At 47.3% G+C, this 15,696-nt stretch overlaps 7 protein-coding genes across 7 annotated transcripts; 3 read left to right on the forward strand and 4 right to left on the reverse strand.

Moving 5' to 3' along the window:
- Positions 1–1,166: 1,166 nt before the first annotated feature.
- N7457_004395 (hexokinase family protein) lies at positions 1,167–3,126 on the forward strand (the record flags this gene model as incomplete). The annotated part of the gene is made up of 2 exons (XM_057175440.1): positions 1,167–1,801; positions 1,884–3,126. The coding sequence occupies 2 exons, from the start codon at positions 1,167–1,169 to the stop codon at positions 3,124–3,126; spliced, it is 1,878 nt and encodes a 625-aa protein (XP_057032487.1).
- A 496-nt stretch (positions 3,127–3,622) lies between these two features.
- Positions 3,623–3,865, reverse strand: N7457_004396 (uncharacterized protein; the record flags this gene model as incomplete). Its single annotated transcript, XM_057175441.1, has 1 exon — positions 3,623–3,865. The coding sequence occupies one exon, from the start codon at positions 3,863–3,865 to the stop codon at positions 3,623–3,625; it is 243 nt and encodes an 80-aa protein (XP_057032488.1).
- Positions 3,866–4,209: 344 nt separating this feature from the next.
- On the reverse strand, positions 4,210–4,464 carry N7457_004397 (uncharacterized protein; the record flags this gene model as incomplete). Its single annotated transcript, XM_057175442.1, has 1 exon — positions 4,210–4,464. One exon carries the CDS (start codon positions 4,462–4,464, stop codon positions 4,210–4,212), a length of 255 nt encoding a protein of 84 aa, XP_057032489.1.
- Positions 4,465–4,865: 401 nt separating this feature from the next.
- On the forward strand, positions 4,866–6,978 carry N7457_004398 (transcription initiation factor IIA subunit gamma; the record flags this gene model as incomplete). Its single annotated transcript, XM_057175443.1, has 6 exons — positions 4,866–4,906; positions 4,964–5,111; positions 5,204–5,314; positions 5,829–5,896; positions 5,955–6,000; positions 6,052–6,978. The coding sequence occupies 6 exons, from the start codon at positions 4,866–4,868 to the stop codon at positions 6,976–6,978; spliced, it is 1,341 nt and encodes a 446-aa protein (XP_057032490.1).
- Positions 6,979–7,045: 67 nt separating this feature from the next.
- Positions 7,046–7,443, reverse strand: N7457_004399 (uncharacterized protein; the record flags this gene model as incomplete). Its single annotated transcript, XM_057175444.1, has 2 exons — positions 7,046–7,388; positions 7,430–7,443. The coding sequence occupies 2 exons, from the start codon at positions 7,441–7,443 to the stop codon at positions 7,046–7,048; spliced, it is 357 nt and encodes a 118-aa protein (XP_057032491.1).
- Positions 7,444–10,339: 2,896 nt separating this feature from the next.
- On the reverse strand, positions 10,340–10,848 carry N7457_004400 (Dabb family protein; the record flags this gene model as incomplete). Its single annotated transcript, XM_057175445.1, has 3 exons — positions 10,340–10,495; positions 10,581–10,691; positions 10,783–10,848. 3 exons carry the CDS (start codon positions 10,846–10,848, stop codon positions 10,340–10,342), a joined length of 333 nt encoding a protein of 110 aa, XP_057032492.1.
- A 2,386-nt stretch (positions 10,849–13,234) lies between these two features.
- N7457_004401 (Tetratricopeptide-like helical) lies at positions 13,235–14,022 on the forward strand (the record flags this gene model as incomplete). The annotated part of the gene is made up of 3 exons (XM_057175446.1): positions 13,235–13,575; positions 13,862–13,966; positions 14,016–14,022. 3 exons carry the CDS (start codon positions 13,235–13,237, stop codon positions 14,020–14,022), a joined length of 453 nt encoding a protein of 150 aa, XP_057032493.1.
- Positions 14,023–15,696: the final 1,674 nt, after the last annotated feature.

Here is a 15,696-nt window from a genome sequence, read left to right on the forward strand (position 1 = left end):
GCCTGCAGTTGGATCTCACGGCCGTGCACTTTCAAATCGTAGGCTCGTATGTTTCGTCTAACCTTGAGACTGCCAAGATTTCTGGGGCAGTTGGCGTTGAGCCGGAGAAGACCTCTAAGCTAGTAGCCGAGGCCTTTAGCGGAGGTCTCCAGCTTCGTCCAAATGGCTTAGGTAGGGTTACATAGTTGGGAGACCCGACCGCGTCATAGCGATTTAGCTCATAGAAGAGCGGACCAAGGTGTCAAATAATAGCGGATCCTAAATCCCGTAGTCATCCAGAAAGTTTCAACCCAATGGAAGGCCAACTGCCGGGGTGCTTATAACTTTTGTCCCGCGTTCAAGAACAGCGTCACATCGCCTCGTGCCTTCCGATGGTCGCATCTCATCTTACACATTTACTCCGTGAATTTCTCTTCTTCTACTCTTTCCCTATACCTAGGTCATTCTTGATGGTGATGACTATTATGATTAATCTGAGTATCACCGTCTGATATAGATTTTCCCCACTTCCGACTATTCTCGTTCTTGGAAACAGCACTAAAAAGGTACCTGGAATCTTTCCCTTGCTCTTCTTTGATACCTCCTATTTCTCTCGTTTCAGTTCTTTTGTGTTCATTCTCGGTTGTCCTGTTTGAGAGGGAGCCATACCCTGGTCATTCTTGCGCACCTCCCTCTAGGGATACTTCCAAAGATTCATATGCAGTCTCTTTGCGCACCATCCCCGATCCCTGAAGCAGAAATAATAATTTTGACGTGATCAGCGCATCCCCAAATTCCAGGGTACGTAAACTAGAGACGGGGGATTTGGGTGCGCTTTTCTGGCATGATCGTCGTGTTTTCTGTTTTCCCCCGCAGCCGAATTATCGTGCAGACCGCGTCACCGAAATGTTCGCTTTGCCCTTTATTGCTACCTCACTAATTCAGGACCCAGTTCCCTGCAAAGCTAGCTCCTTGGCCGTTGGATTGCGGCTAGTCTCCACAACTCAAGGATTTTAAGGATATGGTGCCCTGTTTGCATTCTTAATTCCAGACCACGTCACCGTTGAGAACATAACGGCTAGAGTCGTGTTGGAAACGTGCTGGTATCCTCGGCGACAACACGCTGGACTCGGCCTTTGGTTAAAGGAAATTCAATTAGGCTCTCCATTGCCAGTCAACTTCCCATCATGGCTTCTGTCGACTCGAAATCTTCCAAGAAGGACGACGGGGAAGGTGACATTATGCATGACGATTTGATCGACGACGAGGAACCCGAGGAGTTCACCTCGGGGCTGAACCCTGCTCAACAAGAATACCTCGCGCATCAGCAGCAACTGGAACATTTTCTATCACCACTGTTCTTGGATGAGGCCAAGCTGTACAAACTGGCCCGTCGTTTTTCGACCACATACCGCAACTTGGCCCTAACATCGAACCAGCAATTTTTGCCGACACCCGTAACTCAGCTTCCTACTGGTCGGGAAACTGGTCGTTATCTAGCGATCGATGTAGGAGGAAGCAATCTCCGGGTTGCTTTTATCGAGTTGCTTGGAGACGCCGTGGATTCTGATGTTCGTCCTACGGATGCCACGGAGAGGTCACGAGACACGATCCGGAAGGCTCAGCGTCAACGGGTGAAGCGTACGCTGGAACGGGCCTGGCCTATTCAAGAGCATTTGAAAATGGACAAGGCGGAGGATCTCTTTTCCTGGATTGGTGATTGCATTGCCGAGGTGGTAGCGGAAAGCCTATCATCGGATGCCACTAAGAAAGATATTCCAGCCGAATTAGATATGGGAATCACATTCAGTTTCCCCATCATGTAAGTGTTTCCTCTTGCTCTTGATTGGCCAATTTTCAAGATGCTGGAAATTGGGTATGACTTGATCCTGACCAAAATCCAGGCAAGAATCATTGGCAAAAGCCACACTGATGCCCATGGGTAAAGGCTTTACCATCTCATCTAATCTGAATCTCGGTGAGATCCTTCTGAATGGATATGAAAAACACACAAGACGACCCGATGATGAAGACGAACCCTCGTCCAAACGCCGAAAGCTCTTTGCATTGCCAAAACTGAAAATACAAGCAATCACCAACGACACGGTAGCCACGCTAGCTTCCCTTGCATACAAGGTCAAGTCCTTACCGAACAGCAGAGTCGCCATGGGTATCATTGTGGGTACTGGCTGCAATGCCACCATTCCAATGAAGCTTAGTGCATTGCACGAATCAAAAGCCAAGAGCGTCAACACAATGGAGCCCAACGCTGTGGAAACCATCGTCAACACTGAATGGACTATTTCAGGTGCTGCGCCGCCACTACAAGAGCTCAGGGTAACCACAAAATGGGACATTGAATTAGACCAGGCCTGTCCGCGCCCTGGCTTCCAGCCCTTTGAATACATGACTGGCGGCCGCTACATCGGTGAACTGATTCGCTTGATCCTGTTCGACTATCTCACAACAGTGGCCAATCTATCGAAACGCTCACTACCCGCAAACCTCATCCAAGAATATGCCCTGACAACAACATACATCTCCGACACGGTCGCCAAAGCGCGATCCGACAACGACCTCGCCATATCACTGAACGAATCCCTCCCTGCTCCCGAAAGCAGCGACTGGCGTTGGGATTACCGAACCGCGGGCGCATTCCGAAAGATTGCTCGTACAGTACAGAGACGATCAGCTGGACTGATCGCTGCTGCGGTGGTTGGGCTTTTATCTTGTGCCCGCGAGATCGAGCTCAAGGAGGACAGCAACAGCAGCTCTCCCGAGAACCCGGCTTCACCCCAAAGCAACGGCGATGCTATCGCCGATTTCGTTGGTACTCCCGATGCTGCTGCTGCAAGCCTGAATTATACTGCTGCCGCCATCAGCCACGCAGCCCAAGAGCATGTTGTTCCTGTCCTCGATCCTACGCCTATAGATTGGCAGTCCGGCCCTGAAGAGCTGGTTGTAGCCTACACCGGTGGCATTATCCAGCATTATCCGCAATTCAAGGAGATGTGCCAGCAATACCTCGACCGTCTCATCATGCGGACTGGTCCCCAAAGAGGTGGAAAGTCGGTCTTCTTACGAGAAGCTTCTGATGGCGGTGTCATTGGTGCTGGTGTTTTGGCTGGCATGGTCGTTCGCAAATAAGCTGTTCCCTTTGGGTGCGTCAACAAGCATTGCTTGTTCTTTTTTCTTTGTGGGTGAGGTCAAGCAATGAGAATTGGAATGGTTCGAGTGCAGGTGTTGATGGGTTATTTCCTACTTTGTTCCTTCATTGCACTTTGGAACTCACGGCATAGAAATGAGATTTGATTTCTGCGACTATTATGCTATTTTGAAGGTTAATAAATCAGATTCACTTTCTTTTGTGGTCTGGCAACTGTCTTCAAGTTGGAGTCGACCTAGCCTCTTCCGCAATGGAAGCTGCGATTCAGGAGCAACAACCTGAAACAGATGGGGAGGAGGGGTACCCATGTCTACGGCCATTGAGTAGAACATTGGCCAGGCTCAGGCAGCAGTCGGACCCGTTCCTCCAGATTCGCCCCCGGATCCTCGGGTAACTTGATGTCAACAAAGCCTAGGGCGGTTCTAGACCCATAGCAACAAAGCAAGACGGAACCGGATGAGCAAACATTCCGACGATCTAATCATGCCGCGTATAAGGCATAAGCTTGGATACCTCCTGTTGGCTATGGATCATCGCACCTCTCAATCCTCGGAGAGAGTTGTGGTTGTATCCAAACGCGTGGAGATCGCCTGGCTCTTTTGAGAGATGTGGCGAAATTGCGAGTCGGTGCCTGGAGAGTTTCTCTGTAGCGGCTTCGAAGGTTGCATTCGCAAGAATCTCTTTCTCAACGGAAGCAACGGCAAAGAGGATTCCGGCCATGGCTGATTGCGCGGCTTAGTCCTAGGAATCGTAATCGGAGAATGCAGGAATGCTTTCGATCATGCCTCACCAAATGTCGTATTCAAGAAAATGACATTTGCGCAGCCAAATCGGGTAAACTCAACCGAAGCCAGATTCTGGTACGGAGTATGCATCTTCGCCACGGAGACAAAGTCGACAGAGTCCAGAACAGAAAGGTGACAGGGCACATTCTTTCTCCACACGTCTTGGCATCTGTAACTAAGGCCACATGGCATGATATGAGGCCTCGTTTAGATATACATCCGGGACATTAGATTTGATCATACTTCATGCATGCAATGACAATGTCCAGGTTCATTGCTTCAGATTAGTCGGAACATGTTGTTTCGCACGCCACGCTTCATTGCATTCGGTTTCCCGTCTTCATATTCTATTCCGGAGGCTCCTCCTCCTCCAGACATTTGTTCAAGCCGCTCGCGAAGCTCGGCGTCGGCTTGAGAGACGGTTTTAGCCTTAGGTGGTAGCGTGTGGCGTTTGTTGTCTTGGCTTGAGGAGGGGGTCTCGGATGCCTGGTTGTTTTTCTCTTGCTTGAGGTTGGATTCAACGGAGCCTATCATTCCAATGCTTATAGATTAGCTCTGGCATGTTCATTCGCAGATACTTAACCAACCTGAAGCTTTTGATGACCTGGGCGAGGTTGTAGATAATGATCGAACGCAAGAAGCATGTAATTGACGCGTGGATATAGCCTTTGAAAAAGACATAGACCCCAATTGTTTCCCAAACATTTTGTAGCAAGCCTTGAACTTGATGTGCATGTAATTAGAAGATCATGCTCAAGAGACTTCCTGCCATCAACCTCATCGGATAACTGACGCAATTCCCGATAAGAAATCCACGTGATATTAGTCACGTGTGGCTGACCGTCCCCGCGATTTGGCCGGCGATCCATGAACTTTCCTTTGTCACTCATCCTCCCGATTCCCTTTTGACGAGTCTGCCATTATCTCATCTCAAAATGGCATCAGTGGCTTACTATGAGCTGTATCGTGGCAGCAGGTACTATAAACTTTGAGGCAAATTGAAAGCTCCAAAGCTGACTTAAGGAACGTCTAGCCTCGGTCTGTCCCTTACTGATACTCTCGATGATTTGATCAACGAAGGCCGTATCGAGCCTCAGCTGGCGATGAAGATTCTGGGAACCTTTGACAAGATTGTCACTGAAGTCTTGGCGGACAAAGTCCGGGCCAGACTGACCTTCAAGGTAACTGATTCTGAATCGGACGAAACTCTTCGAGGTCCATGGTTTGATTATCATCCAACGAAGCTAACTTATTCATTTTTCTCTCTCCGTAGGGCCATCTCGATACCTACCGGTTCTGCGACGAAGTCTGGACATTCCTGATCAAGGATGTCTCATTCAAGCTGGATAATCAGACGACTGTGACCGCGGACAAGGTGAAGATCGTGAGCTGCAATAGCAAACGACCCGGTGAGGCATAAGCATATACTTGCATGGGCAGAGATACTGGCGTTTTTTTGTTTCCCTCAACTGGTTGAATAGGCGTTCCACCGGCAGTGCTGTCCTTGATTTCGGTGATATATCCTGCACAAGGCGTTTGAGGCGGTCCCAGTTCTTTCTATCTTGCATTAACAATGCTCAAAATGGCATTAGATACCCAAACGAATGAGATTCATACTCGCAAAAGTCCTAGTTTGTAGTGAAGTCTAAGATTGCAAATTGAAGGTTTGCGGAATGCGGGCGGGTGACCTCACCTTATCGGCCATCTGCATGGATGCCTATCAGCGGCTCTCTTTTACTCACTATAATCTTTCTCTTTGCTCGCCACACCTAGCGATGTCTTAATTTCTCTATACGCTCTTTGATAATGCCCAGAACATTGCCCTGGCTCCGGACCGGAAATGCATCCTCCGTGAAGAGAGAATCGACGCCACGGAAACGCGTTAAACCCGAACCCAGTCCGGATCGCGACCTCACCCCCAGATACCGGCCAGTCTCTCCCAGCAAGCGCGATTTCTTCAGGTCCTGTATGTCTTGCCTTCAATTGATATATGGCCTAATCTAACCTGAGGTTTCATTTCGAAGCTCAAAGTCCGCCCACATCCCCCCTCAGAAGCTGTCCTCCCGAGGAGTATGATCGCAGTCCGGCCTCACGCAACCAACAAGCTCGCTTCGCTAATAGGCATGCTACAGATTTTTGATCGAAGGCATTAAGCACGATGACGGTTGGGTTATGGTGGAAGACGAGTTTTACGCCGTCGCGCAGACATTCACCCAGCATCTACATCATGCGGAGTACCTACGATTGAGGAAAGAAGTAAAGGCTGCAAATGCAGCCGGCTTGCAAGAAATCGAAAGGCCTACAGATGGCCGCACACCACTACCGAAGGAAGTTGAACGGAAAAGAGAAGCTGAGGCGCTAAAGGAGCGACAGAAAGCCGGGCTCGCGCAGATAGGAGACGGAGGAGCCGACGAGAAAGATGAGGATGAGGATGATCAGAGATGGGCTGGAACACATCTCCATGATCTCATGACAAGTCCACGGAGAATACGATCCTTGGCCGGTATTCACTTGCCCAAGTCCACTACTAGAGCTGCTGCTGGATTTGGACAGGCGTCTACTTTAGGCACTAGACGAGCCCGGGTGAACAGTATTGGGAGCATCACCGCCGAACCAAGGGAAGCAGAGATCCAAAGCATTGATCTGGATGAGGAGACGGCCTCGGGCTCGGATGATGATATCGATCTTGAATCTTTGCCTGTCGTGGTGCAACCGCCCAGGAGAATAAAAGTTACACCCCAAAACGATCAGGTCGATGATCAAACAACTCCCCGAGCTCCGCAGCGATCGAAAATACAAAGCACGTCTATATCAAAGCGAACACCAAGACCGACACATGGGCGACCTATTGCAGCGAACGCATTTAAGTCCAGAGTCCAATCGCTTTTTGATGACCTCGATGAACTGCCAGAGTCATCTCGGGTAAATACTTCTATCTCTACTAATACGAGAGAATCCTCAACAAAACAATCGTCTGTAACGGGCGGTGGAAACAATTTAGATCCAAAAAAATCCCGACACAACGAAGTGCCCACCTTCTTGGTGTGACCATCCATAATTCAACCCACAATTTCCTTATTAGTACGCCGTCGGGGCGATCTTCACTTCTCTCAATTCAATCGGTTCGGTCGGGTCCTTGGTGCCGATGGCCTGCAGCTGGGCTCGGTTGCCACCAACGGGAAGGATTCATCCGCTCATGGAGATAGACTGCGACAGTCTTGCACTTAGTCTTCGAACATGGCCCTGCATCTTGGTCTTTGGTGATGATGGTATAGACACCATCTCGATCGTTGTTTCGTCCTTCTCCGTGGTCGCTGTGTGACTGTCCTGCGAGGTCAGCGTGCTGTGATTGATTTGTCAGATCTGGTCGCTGTCGGAGTTTGGGTCGGCGAGAGGACTGACTCTGCATCAGAGAAGCAAGCTGGTAATTCTTCTTTTCGGAAGTTTGTTGGAGGACCCTGTTTTGTGTAGTCATTAGCGACTCTTTCTGGCAACACACCATCCCCTTTTCATTTGGACTTACAATATCAATGGCTCTCTCCTTTTGACGCCTGAAAGGTCCCCTAAGAAACTGGAACATCTGCCGAAAGCATCCCATGATGGATTGTTGCTGTGGGTGTTGATCGTATGAATAGAGAGACGGCTCTTTTATAGAGCCAGAGGGTTCGCAGGAGCCGGAACAATGGCGATTCCAGCTGAGGGTCCTTGGATGCAAACAAGGAACTTGGAAAAGAATAAAGGCAACGCTTGGAGTGAAACAAATGCTATATAACGAAAGACAATGCGTAACGAAAGTGTGTTGTTGGTAGTACCTCAAGAAAGACAAAGGAAAAAGAAATGGAAATTGTTGCTACTCTACACCACGAAGGCGCGTTGGGGGGAAGAAGAGAGTCAAAATGGCGGCGAGAGCACGGAGTAGATATATTAGTCTATGCGAAGTGACCGGCACCTGCAGAATGCACATCCATGCTATTCCGGGCGTGTCAAGGACAACCCGATCCACAGTCTCGCCCAGTCTTTGGCTAGGCGACAGCCGCACACCGACCTTGTGGCATGGACAAATAGTCAGGCTCGTATTTGCTCCAGAAAACACTCCCCTGTCCCTTTGCTCAGACGGTGACACATTTCAATCTGGCAGTTTGCTCCCCTAGCGGCACCGGCGGGTCTCTCCCTGGGTGAATGGCATGACTTTGGCTCTGAAGACAGATCTGAATATTCAGAGTCCCCTTTACCTATTCCGACTTCTACGAAGCATTTGAAAAGCTCAACTCCGATGATGATGCTTTCTACGGGCATTGACCTGGAGTCGGACAATACTGCCACGATCTGCTGCAAAACATCGGGGACAACATAACAGATAGGCATTACAGGCACGCATCCATCACTCGCAGGCTGCAGGGAAGAGCTCAAACCCCCATGCAGGTTAGGCATTTGACCCTCAGTGGAGCTATTGGACGGCAGACGAGGTGAAAGGGGGAAAAGGAGAAGAAGCAAAGAAAGTGCTCGTGCCCTAGCGAGACCTATCCCTCTCATTCTTCGCGTCCCATTTCGGAGCACAGCCCCATCTCGCTTTAAACTTCTGTGCAGATTCTATCCTGTCTTCCCCCAGTACGGCGTACGGAATACGGAATACGGAGTACAGGATATGTATCTCGATATTGACCAGTCGCCGAGCCCCTGAGTGCCCGTTTGCCGGGTCGGATATGTGCATGGAAGAACCCTGCGCGACTTGGAAGCTCGGGAAAGAAATTCTTTGTCCCTAGCTCAGGGGAGAATGGATTTTTTTCGTCCTTTGAATGCAATGTTACTCGCTTGATTTGAATACCTCTTTGCCTCTCTCCTTTTTTTGGGTTTTTGTCTCGATCGGGCGATCGATCCCGGATCCCGGCAAAGCAATTCCATACATCTCGCGGATGCATGGTCGATCGCTATTTCTCTACCCGTGGCGATCGATTATCGATCGTCGATTCATCATCGATACATCATCGAAAAGGATCATCCTGCAAGCTGCGGACTCTTCACTTGGATACTCAGGCGTATTCGGAGCTATTCGGGGCTAAAAGTCGGATCCTAGACTTCTAGTGTATACTCTGTATACCGTACGGAGTAGAGACAGCTAATGCCATAATGAACCCTTCCCCGTATTGTCACAAGTGGAGCTTTACCCCATATCTATACAGGAAAAGTAATGGTTAATGCATGTTTCAGCCTCATTGACAATTCCGGAAGAATCTTAAAATCGGGTCCCTGGACTCGGTCTTCGGTTTCCTTTGTCAGATCTTCCCTTTATCGCGAGATAATAGCTCGACTCCCGTCTGTCTCCAGAAATTCCCCAAATTGAATCAAAATAGCAGGGCCCTTGCGGGTGACTGCGAGGTTCGGGAATGATTGGGACATCTTTCTTTTGTTATTGTTATTTCACATCTCCCTTGCATCGGAGCAATGCCGAGTCAGAGAACAACCCACAAAGGTTGATTCAGCCTCCACGCACGAATTTTGCGATGCTACATTGCATAACCCAATAACGAGACTATTCGAGATAAGAGAAGATCTATTGTGCCCGCGTTTCGTTCTCGTGTCTTTCGGGAATATCGCTGATGAGTGTTTCAATCGGACTAGCCAAAGTCGAGCCCTAACATAAACGGCACCCCAGGGGTAGGGAATTCTAGAACCTTGAGGCAAACCTAAAGAGCCCTTGAATAACTCAAAGCTACGAGATAGTTACGGGAACTCAATTGAATCCCTATTGAATTCTATTATACTGTATTTCGTGCCTATTCGGCTTATACGGGGTACTATTCCGGTGCTTCGACACATGACACACGATGAGCTTAGGGCCGGTATGTACTACGGTCCTCAGAATGCAAGGATCGTTTAGATCTGCAAAGTCCTGCCGAAGGATCTAAAGCCTATCACGGGAAGATACATCATTGGCACATATTTACGCTAGTCCTAGTCGGTTCTCTACGTCTAGATACTAGCTCGCATTGCTGGGTCCATTAAACTCAAGTGCATACCGGAGAGTCTGCCGGGAATGTTCTCCCGACCTTAGCGGTCCATTTCTGTTGGTCATTTGTAAGCAATGGGCAGACATGACCCTCTGCGGGATAGATTCAGAAGGTTTGCACTTCTATCTGTGCTATGTGTAGATTTGATGTCAGTCAGTACGGTGTAGGTTCCTAGGGCACATTGGTTTTGACAATAGATCCACTCAAAAACGACAAGAGCGAATACAGCAGAAGTTGAGAGTGACTCAGCTTCTGGCATATATATCATCAATGCTCTAACCTTTCGATCGACATGTCATAAACGTAACCAGCGGTCTATAATTTCACGATATCTACAAACCTCAAAGCTTCGTATCCCGTTAGAACAGCTATCTTAACTCTGAAAATAAGAACGAGGTTTCTCAAAGAACACCATTAGTGAAGTCAATGACCTGTGCTTTCTCGACGAGCCCGTCGAGGCTTTTGATAAACCCCTGATGGACCGGATCACTTTGTACGTAATAGTCACGATCTTCAGCACTCGCGAACTCTACCACAAAGGCATGTGTAATACCGTTCTATATCAAGGAAAGGGGTGCTTCGTTAATCACTTGCTCTTAATTTATTTCAAGATTGCAGAATGAGAACTCTATGGCAACTCACCTGAATGCCTTCCGGCGAGTTATCCTTCCCACCCGAGGCTGATTTGATATAGGGCTTTTGCGATGATGGATGTAGGCAATTGTCTTTCAAATCAAGCATACGCCCGCAGGCCTTTTGAGATTATGATTAGCATTTGTTATAAATCGTCTGTCGCTTATATTTGAATCAATATGATGCGGTATCAGTCTATGATAAAACATACAGCTTGAATAGCTTCAGCAGCCACATCTGATTTGAACTGGAATAGAACGAGGTGGGTAATTGACATATCGAATATTTTCCTTTGGTTATATCACGTTGCAAGAGGGTCAAAGCAGATCAAATAATAAGCTGTTAAGTGCCCAAAAAAATGAGTTGAAATGAACTGCATTGTTCGCTAAAGGCGGGGTGAAATCAGGAAATAGGATCACATGACCGGTGTACTTTTGAACAGCGGAGGATCTTCCTCTGTTATCACGTAAAAGGCACGGTTGTAAATTCAGTTTGTGCAGCTAGATCGACGGGGTAGACCGTAGACATACGAGAGAAAGCAACCGAGGTTGAGTGTGTATAGCGCCTAAGGGGCTGACAGGACCATATACACTGTGTAACTGCCTCGTAATCGCTGTATAATGACCAGTGGAAGCATCAGGGCATGTAGTATAAATATTCAATCAAGAATTGTTCCTCATTCTACCTAGTGTCTGCTAAATTTGGCAAAATAAGCCCTAAACCATCGAGAACGTTCGCAATGTGACTTGGATAAAGCGTCGTAGAATGCTCGTGCCGCCAAAAATAACCACCAGCCAGAAAGCCCAGTATTGCAGAACATTGCATATACTTTGTATCAGACCAGGATTATGCTACAAATAATTTTTTTGATAGGTAGGAGAAATCCCCATTCTTGCCGCCAGGAGTTAGTTGTCTCAACAGTGGAGTAAACGCACAGCTAGAAAAATCTATTGGGTTGTAAGTCTAGAGACCTGGTTAAATGCCCACTTAGTTGGACTTGGCGCGCGCTTCGCCCTGGACTGTATTATCCACCGAGAACTATTAGTAGGATGAGCAGCATGCCGTCTGCCGTTGCAATTTCAAGAAAAGCCTTCGTTCAGAAAGCTCTTCCCCGTGTCTCTTCCTCTCACAGCCCAAAATGAGTATACAAAGCGCGTTCGATCCCAAAGGGACTGACAGGGCCTTTGGCGGAATTGGAGAGCAGGCCCAAATTGAAAACTACAAGAGCCCAACATGGCAGAGGGCTATCGACAGATACTATGAAGAGTTGAGAACAAGAGGAGTCAAAGGCCCAACCATTGATCACGATGTCTGGAGCATCCACAGCCCAGATGATCTTCTTCAACGCATGAATGATTTCGTTTCGCCTGGTTCCGGCTTTTCTGGTCAATGGGCCGCAAATCTGCGAAGGCTCGAGCCAATACTGCTCAAACTAAATGATCTTGCGGCAGTAATTACATTGGCTCTGGGAATGAAGGGTCAGGTTGCAACAGTTATCTGGGGGTCTATAGGAATAACCTTAAAGGTAGGAGAAGTGAGACCTCCCCATATATGGAAATTCAAGTTAAGATCCTGTCCAGCTTGCTCGACCAGTCCTTCCTGCATTGCTCGATATCTTCGAAGAACTAGCTCGAGCTCTCCCCGGGTTTCGAATCGATAACCAAAGGGTGTCAATCACAAGTGCATTGGGAGAAGCTCTCGTGGCAACCTACACGGAGATAGTCGTGTTTTGTGCTCATTCCATTGCCTTTTTCCGAAACAACCCAAATCTATCTCACAATACAAGGGCTTGGTCAAGATTCAGCAATGATATTTCCAAGGTCATCGTCAATATCCGACACTACTCAAGGGTTGTCGATGAGACAGCGGACACAGTGCTCCTTTCTAGACAGTCTCACTCAGCGAATACAATCAACGCGATGTGTTGAGACAGGGTCCCGTGATGATCAGGCACAACCCCACCAGATAGGTAGATAGTCGGGAGCCGAGTCTCCTTTCATAATACAACTCTCTCCCTCCTCTCTCTGAGTCCCACACTGTAGGCCTCAACACGATGAGTTGCGTACAGGAATCGAAAACTGAGGAAATGAATACTCCGTGCCACATCATACCATACGGTCTCAACCATAGGTTCTTTGGCAGAGCCACAGAGAATGAAGCATTGAAGAGCCTGCTTGACCCTGATGCACATAATCAGAGCTTGAAAGTTATCTCAATTCTGCGGAATAGGGGGTGTGCGAAAAACACAACTTGCTTTACAGCACGCCAACACTTCGACAGAGCTATTTGATGTGATCATTTTGATTCCATCCGAGACGCAAATCAGGTTTATGCAGGCCTTGGCGAGATTTGCATTTAAACTTGGTATACCAAAAGAGGAAGATGCAGAAGATGAGTATCGATGCATCCAAAAAGTGAGAGATCGGCTGAATGTATCAAGGAAGACTTTCCTTTTGATATTTGACAATGTTGCAGACCACAGAATTCTGGAACAATTTTGGCCAGCTAGCACCAAAGGGTCTGTGATTATAACTTGTCGTTCGCGCTCAGTTGCAGCCAAGCGAAGCACGGATGTCATACATCTTGAGTGTTTTCTAGCTGGGCCAGGGACAGAAGTCCTTGTCTCATTGACTGGTTTTAAGCCCTCTAGTGAAGAGGATACAATGGCTGCTAAAGAATTGTGTCAACTACTGGGTGGCTTCCCCCTTGCCATGGTACAGATCGGTGAATTCATGAATGAGCGTGGCTATTGTTATCAGGAGCTTCTGCCTGTTTACAAAAGGTCAGCCGCAAAGATATTCGCAAGATCAGCGGTGCCATTACAATACGAACATACATTGAACACGGTTTGGGATATTTCGTTCAAATCTCTGTCCACTGAGGGAAAGATACTGCTGAATTTGCTTGCCTTCTTCGATCCCGACGCAGTACCAGAATGCCTGCTCTCGAATCAAAAGGCGAATATTACTGAGCCATGTTTGAGTTTCTTACTAGACGATTTTGAGTAGGTTTGATTGTCTTCTGTTATAGGCTGTTTTGCTTACAACGAACAGGTTCGGTGATGCTGTCGTGAATCTAGCAAGAGCGTCATTGGTTGTTCGATCATCCGCATTGAAAGCAATCACATTACACAGACTCATTCAAACTACTGTGTTCTCTCGTTTGTCTGAGTCAGAAATATTGATGTACCTGGATTGTGCTATTCGGATACTATCCTCCAACTTCCCAAATTCGTGGGTCGAAAAAACAAATCAACAAGGTCATAGCTGGAAATCATAGCAAACTTGCAGTACCGTCTTGCCTCATGTCAGCAAACTGGTGAATTTGGTTGAAACCCATTCACTCAAGCCTACCAACCTGGAGCTCTTTGCAGAGTTGATCTTCCGCGCTGGAACGTAAGTCTAAATAGCCCTATCGAATTAGCCTATTGGCATACTTTTCCAGGCTCTGACTTTAAAAAAGATATCTTTGGGAGTGCGAAAAACCAAGCACTGCACGGTACTTTTTCGAATATGGCCTTTCGCTCGACATCATTCAGTCCAGTCGAAATTATGCATACGCTTGTCGGCTTTTAGGTCAGATCGCACCAGACCTGGCATAGCCAGATTCTGCACTGTTTGCCTATCAGAGGGCCTTAAAATTGCGAGAAGAATTGGAGGAAAGGGATTCTCCTCCAATCGCAGACATATATGACTCGATCGCGTGCAGTTACACCGAACAAGGGATGGTAGCCGAAGCATTCGAATACCTCTCAAAGGCAACAGCTATTCACAACTCCCACGATCCCCTCAATATGCCCAGAACAAATGCAATATATGCCATGACATACCTTCGAGCTGTACTTGGTTAGATAGAAGCGCTACCTGTCATTTCAGATATTTCGCGCACCACGCCCACCACACGCCACACTGTAGACATCAAGCATAGCAGGGGCGGTCTTACCAAGTCATCACAGCTGTGTCTTGGAAATGGTAAAAGGCATCATAAAATATGTAAGCTTTCAAGGAGTAAGACATAAAACTATAATATCCTTTGGGGGGCGATTGAGTATGAAGAGTGTTCCATTAATTAGGGACTCGTAGGCAGCTTAAATCATATATTAGCTATGGACGACCGATGGAGATTTATAATACCTGTTTTGACCATAGTCTACTGTCAAAAACATACAAAAAGAAGCATTGTTGGAAGACTATGGTCGCACCCAAAACAATCAGCTAAAGCAAAGCTAGCCTACTAGCAAGGTCTTTCGATACTGGGTAATTCCAATCACCTTAGAGTAGGTGTCATGGTGCATATGTAAATCAGGATTAACATATTTGTACAATCCCAGAGAATTTATCCCTCAGAGAACCAAACTGTTTCCCGCGGCAGTAAAAATATACTACATTCTTGACAAGAGTGATATTTAATCGCCAAAAAGAAACGGACGCTCAAAATATGTTACCGCAATAATAGAAAGAGACTCTTCCCGACGATATAGAATCGACAAAAAATGATGACCGACGCAGGGATCGAACCTGCAATCTCTTGATTCGTAGTCAAGCGCCTTGCCATTGGGCCAGCCGGCCTTGATGGAAGGAAGAGCCAGAATGTGTATTATCAGCGGAGTCAATGTGGAGCCTCGCCTAAATCCGGGCTCACACTCGCTAGAATTGGTTTTGTCGATGTTAGTTGACGAAATCAACTCAGAGGCCCTAGGTAGATTACCCTCAAGATAGATATATCATCATCATCGCTTGTATTATGTGCTTTGCGAGTGTTTGGAGTATTTCTGCTCGCCGATAATTGACAATATTCGAAGGTTCTTGTGCCTCGGCCTCCCAGGACTTTTAGTATGAATATGTCCTTGGAGTTGATTGCCGTAATTATCTTGATTACTAGGTATAGTCTGAAGCGCCTCTTTGGCAATTTTTCCGATGGATAAAGAACTGACAGTATGAGAGCTTCGTGGTGTTAATAGAGCAAACCCAAAGGAAATGGAGTTTAAGCAGCCCGCTCGCTTGCTCAAAAAGTAGATCTATTTCTCTGGGCATATTACTTACATCTGCAATATGGGAATCTGCTTTTAAAAGGTTGAAAATCTTTCATCGGCTTTGAATTTCTTTGTGATAGCTACATTATCAAA

The sequence above is a fragment of the Penicillium paradoxum genome (assembly GCF_028828445.1).
Source record: "Penicillium paradoxum strain IBT 22861 chromosome Unknown utg000004l_segment0_segment0, whole genome shotgun sequence".
In the NCBI taxonomy this organism is placed as follows: Eukaryota; Fungi; Ascomycota; class Eurotiomycetes; order Eurotiales; family Aspergillaceae; genus Penicillium; species Penicillium paradoxum.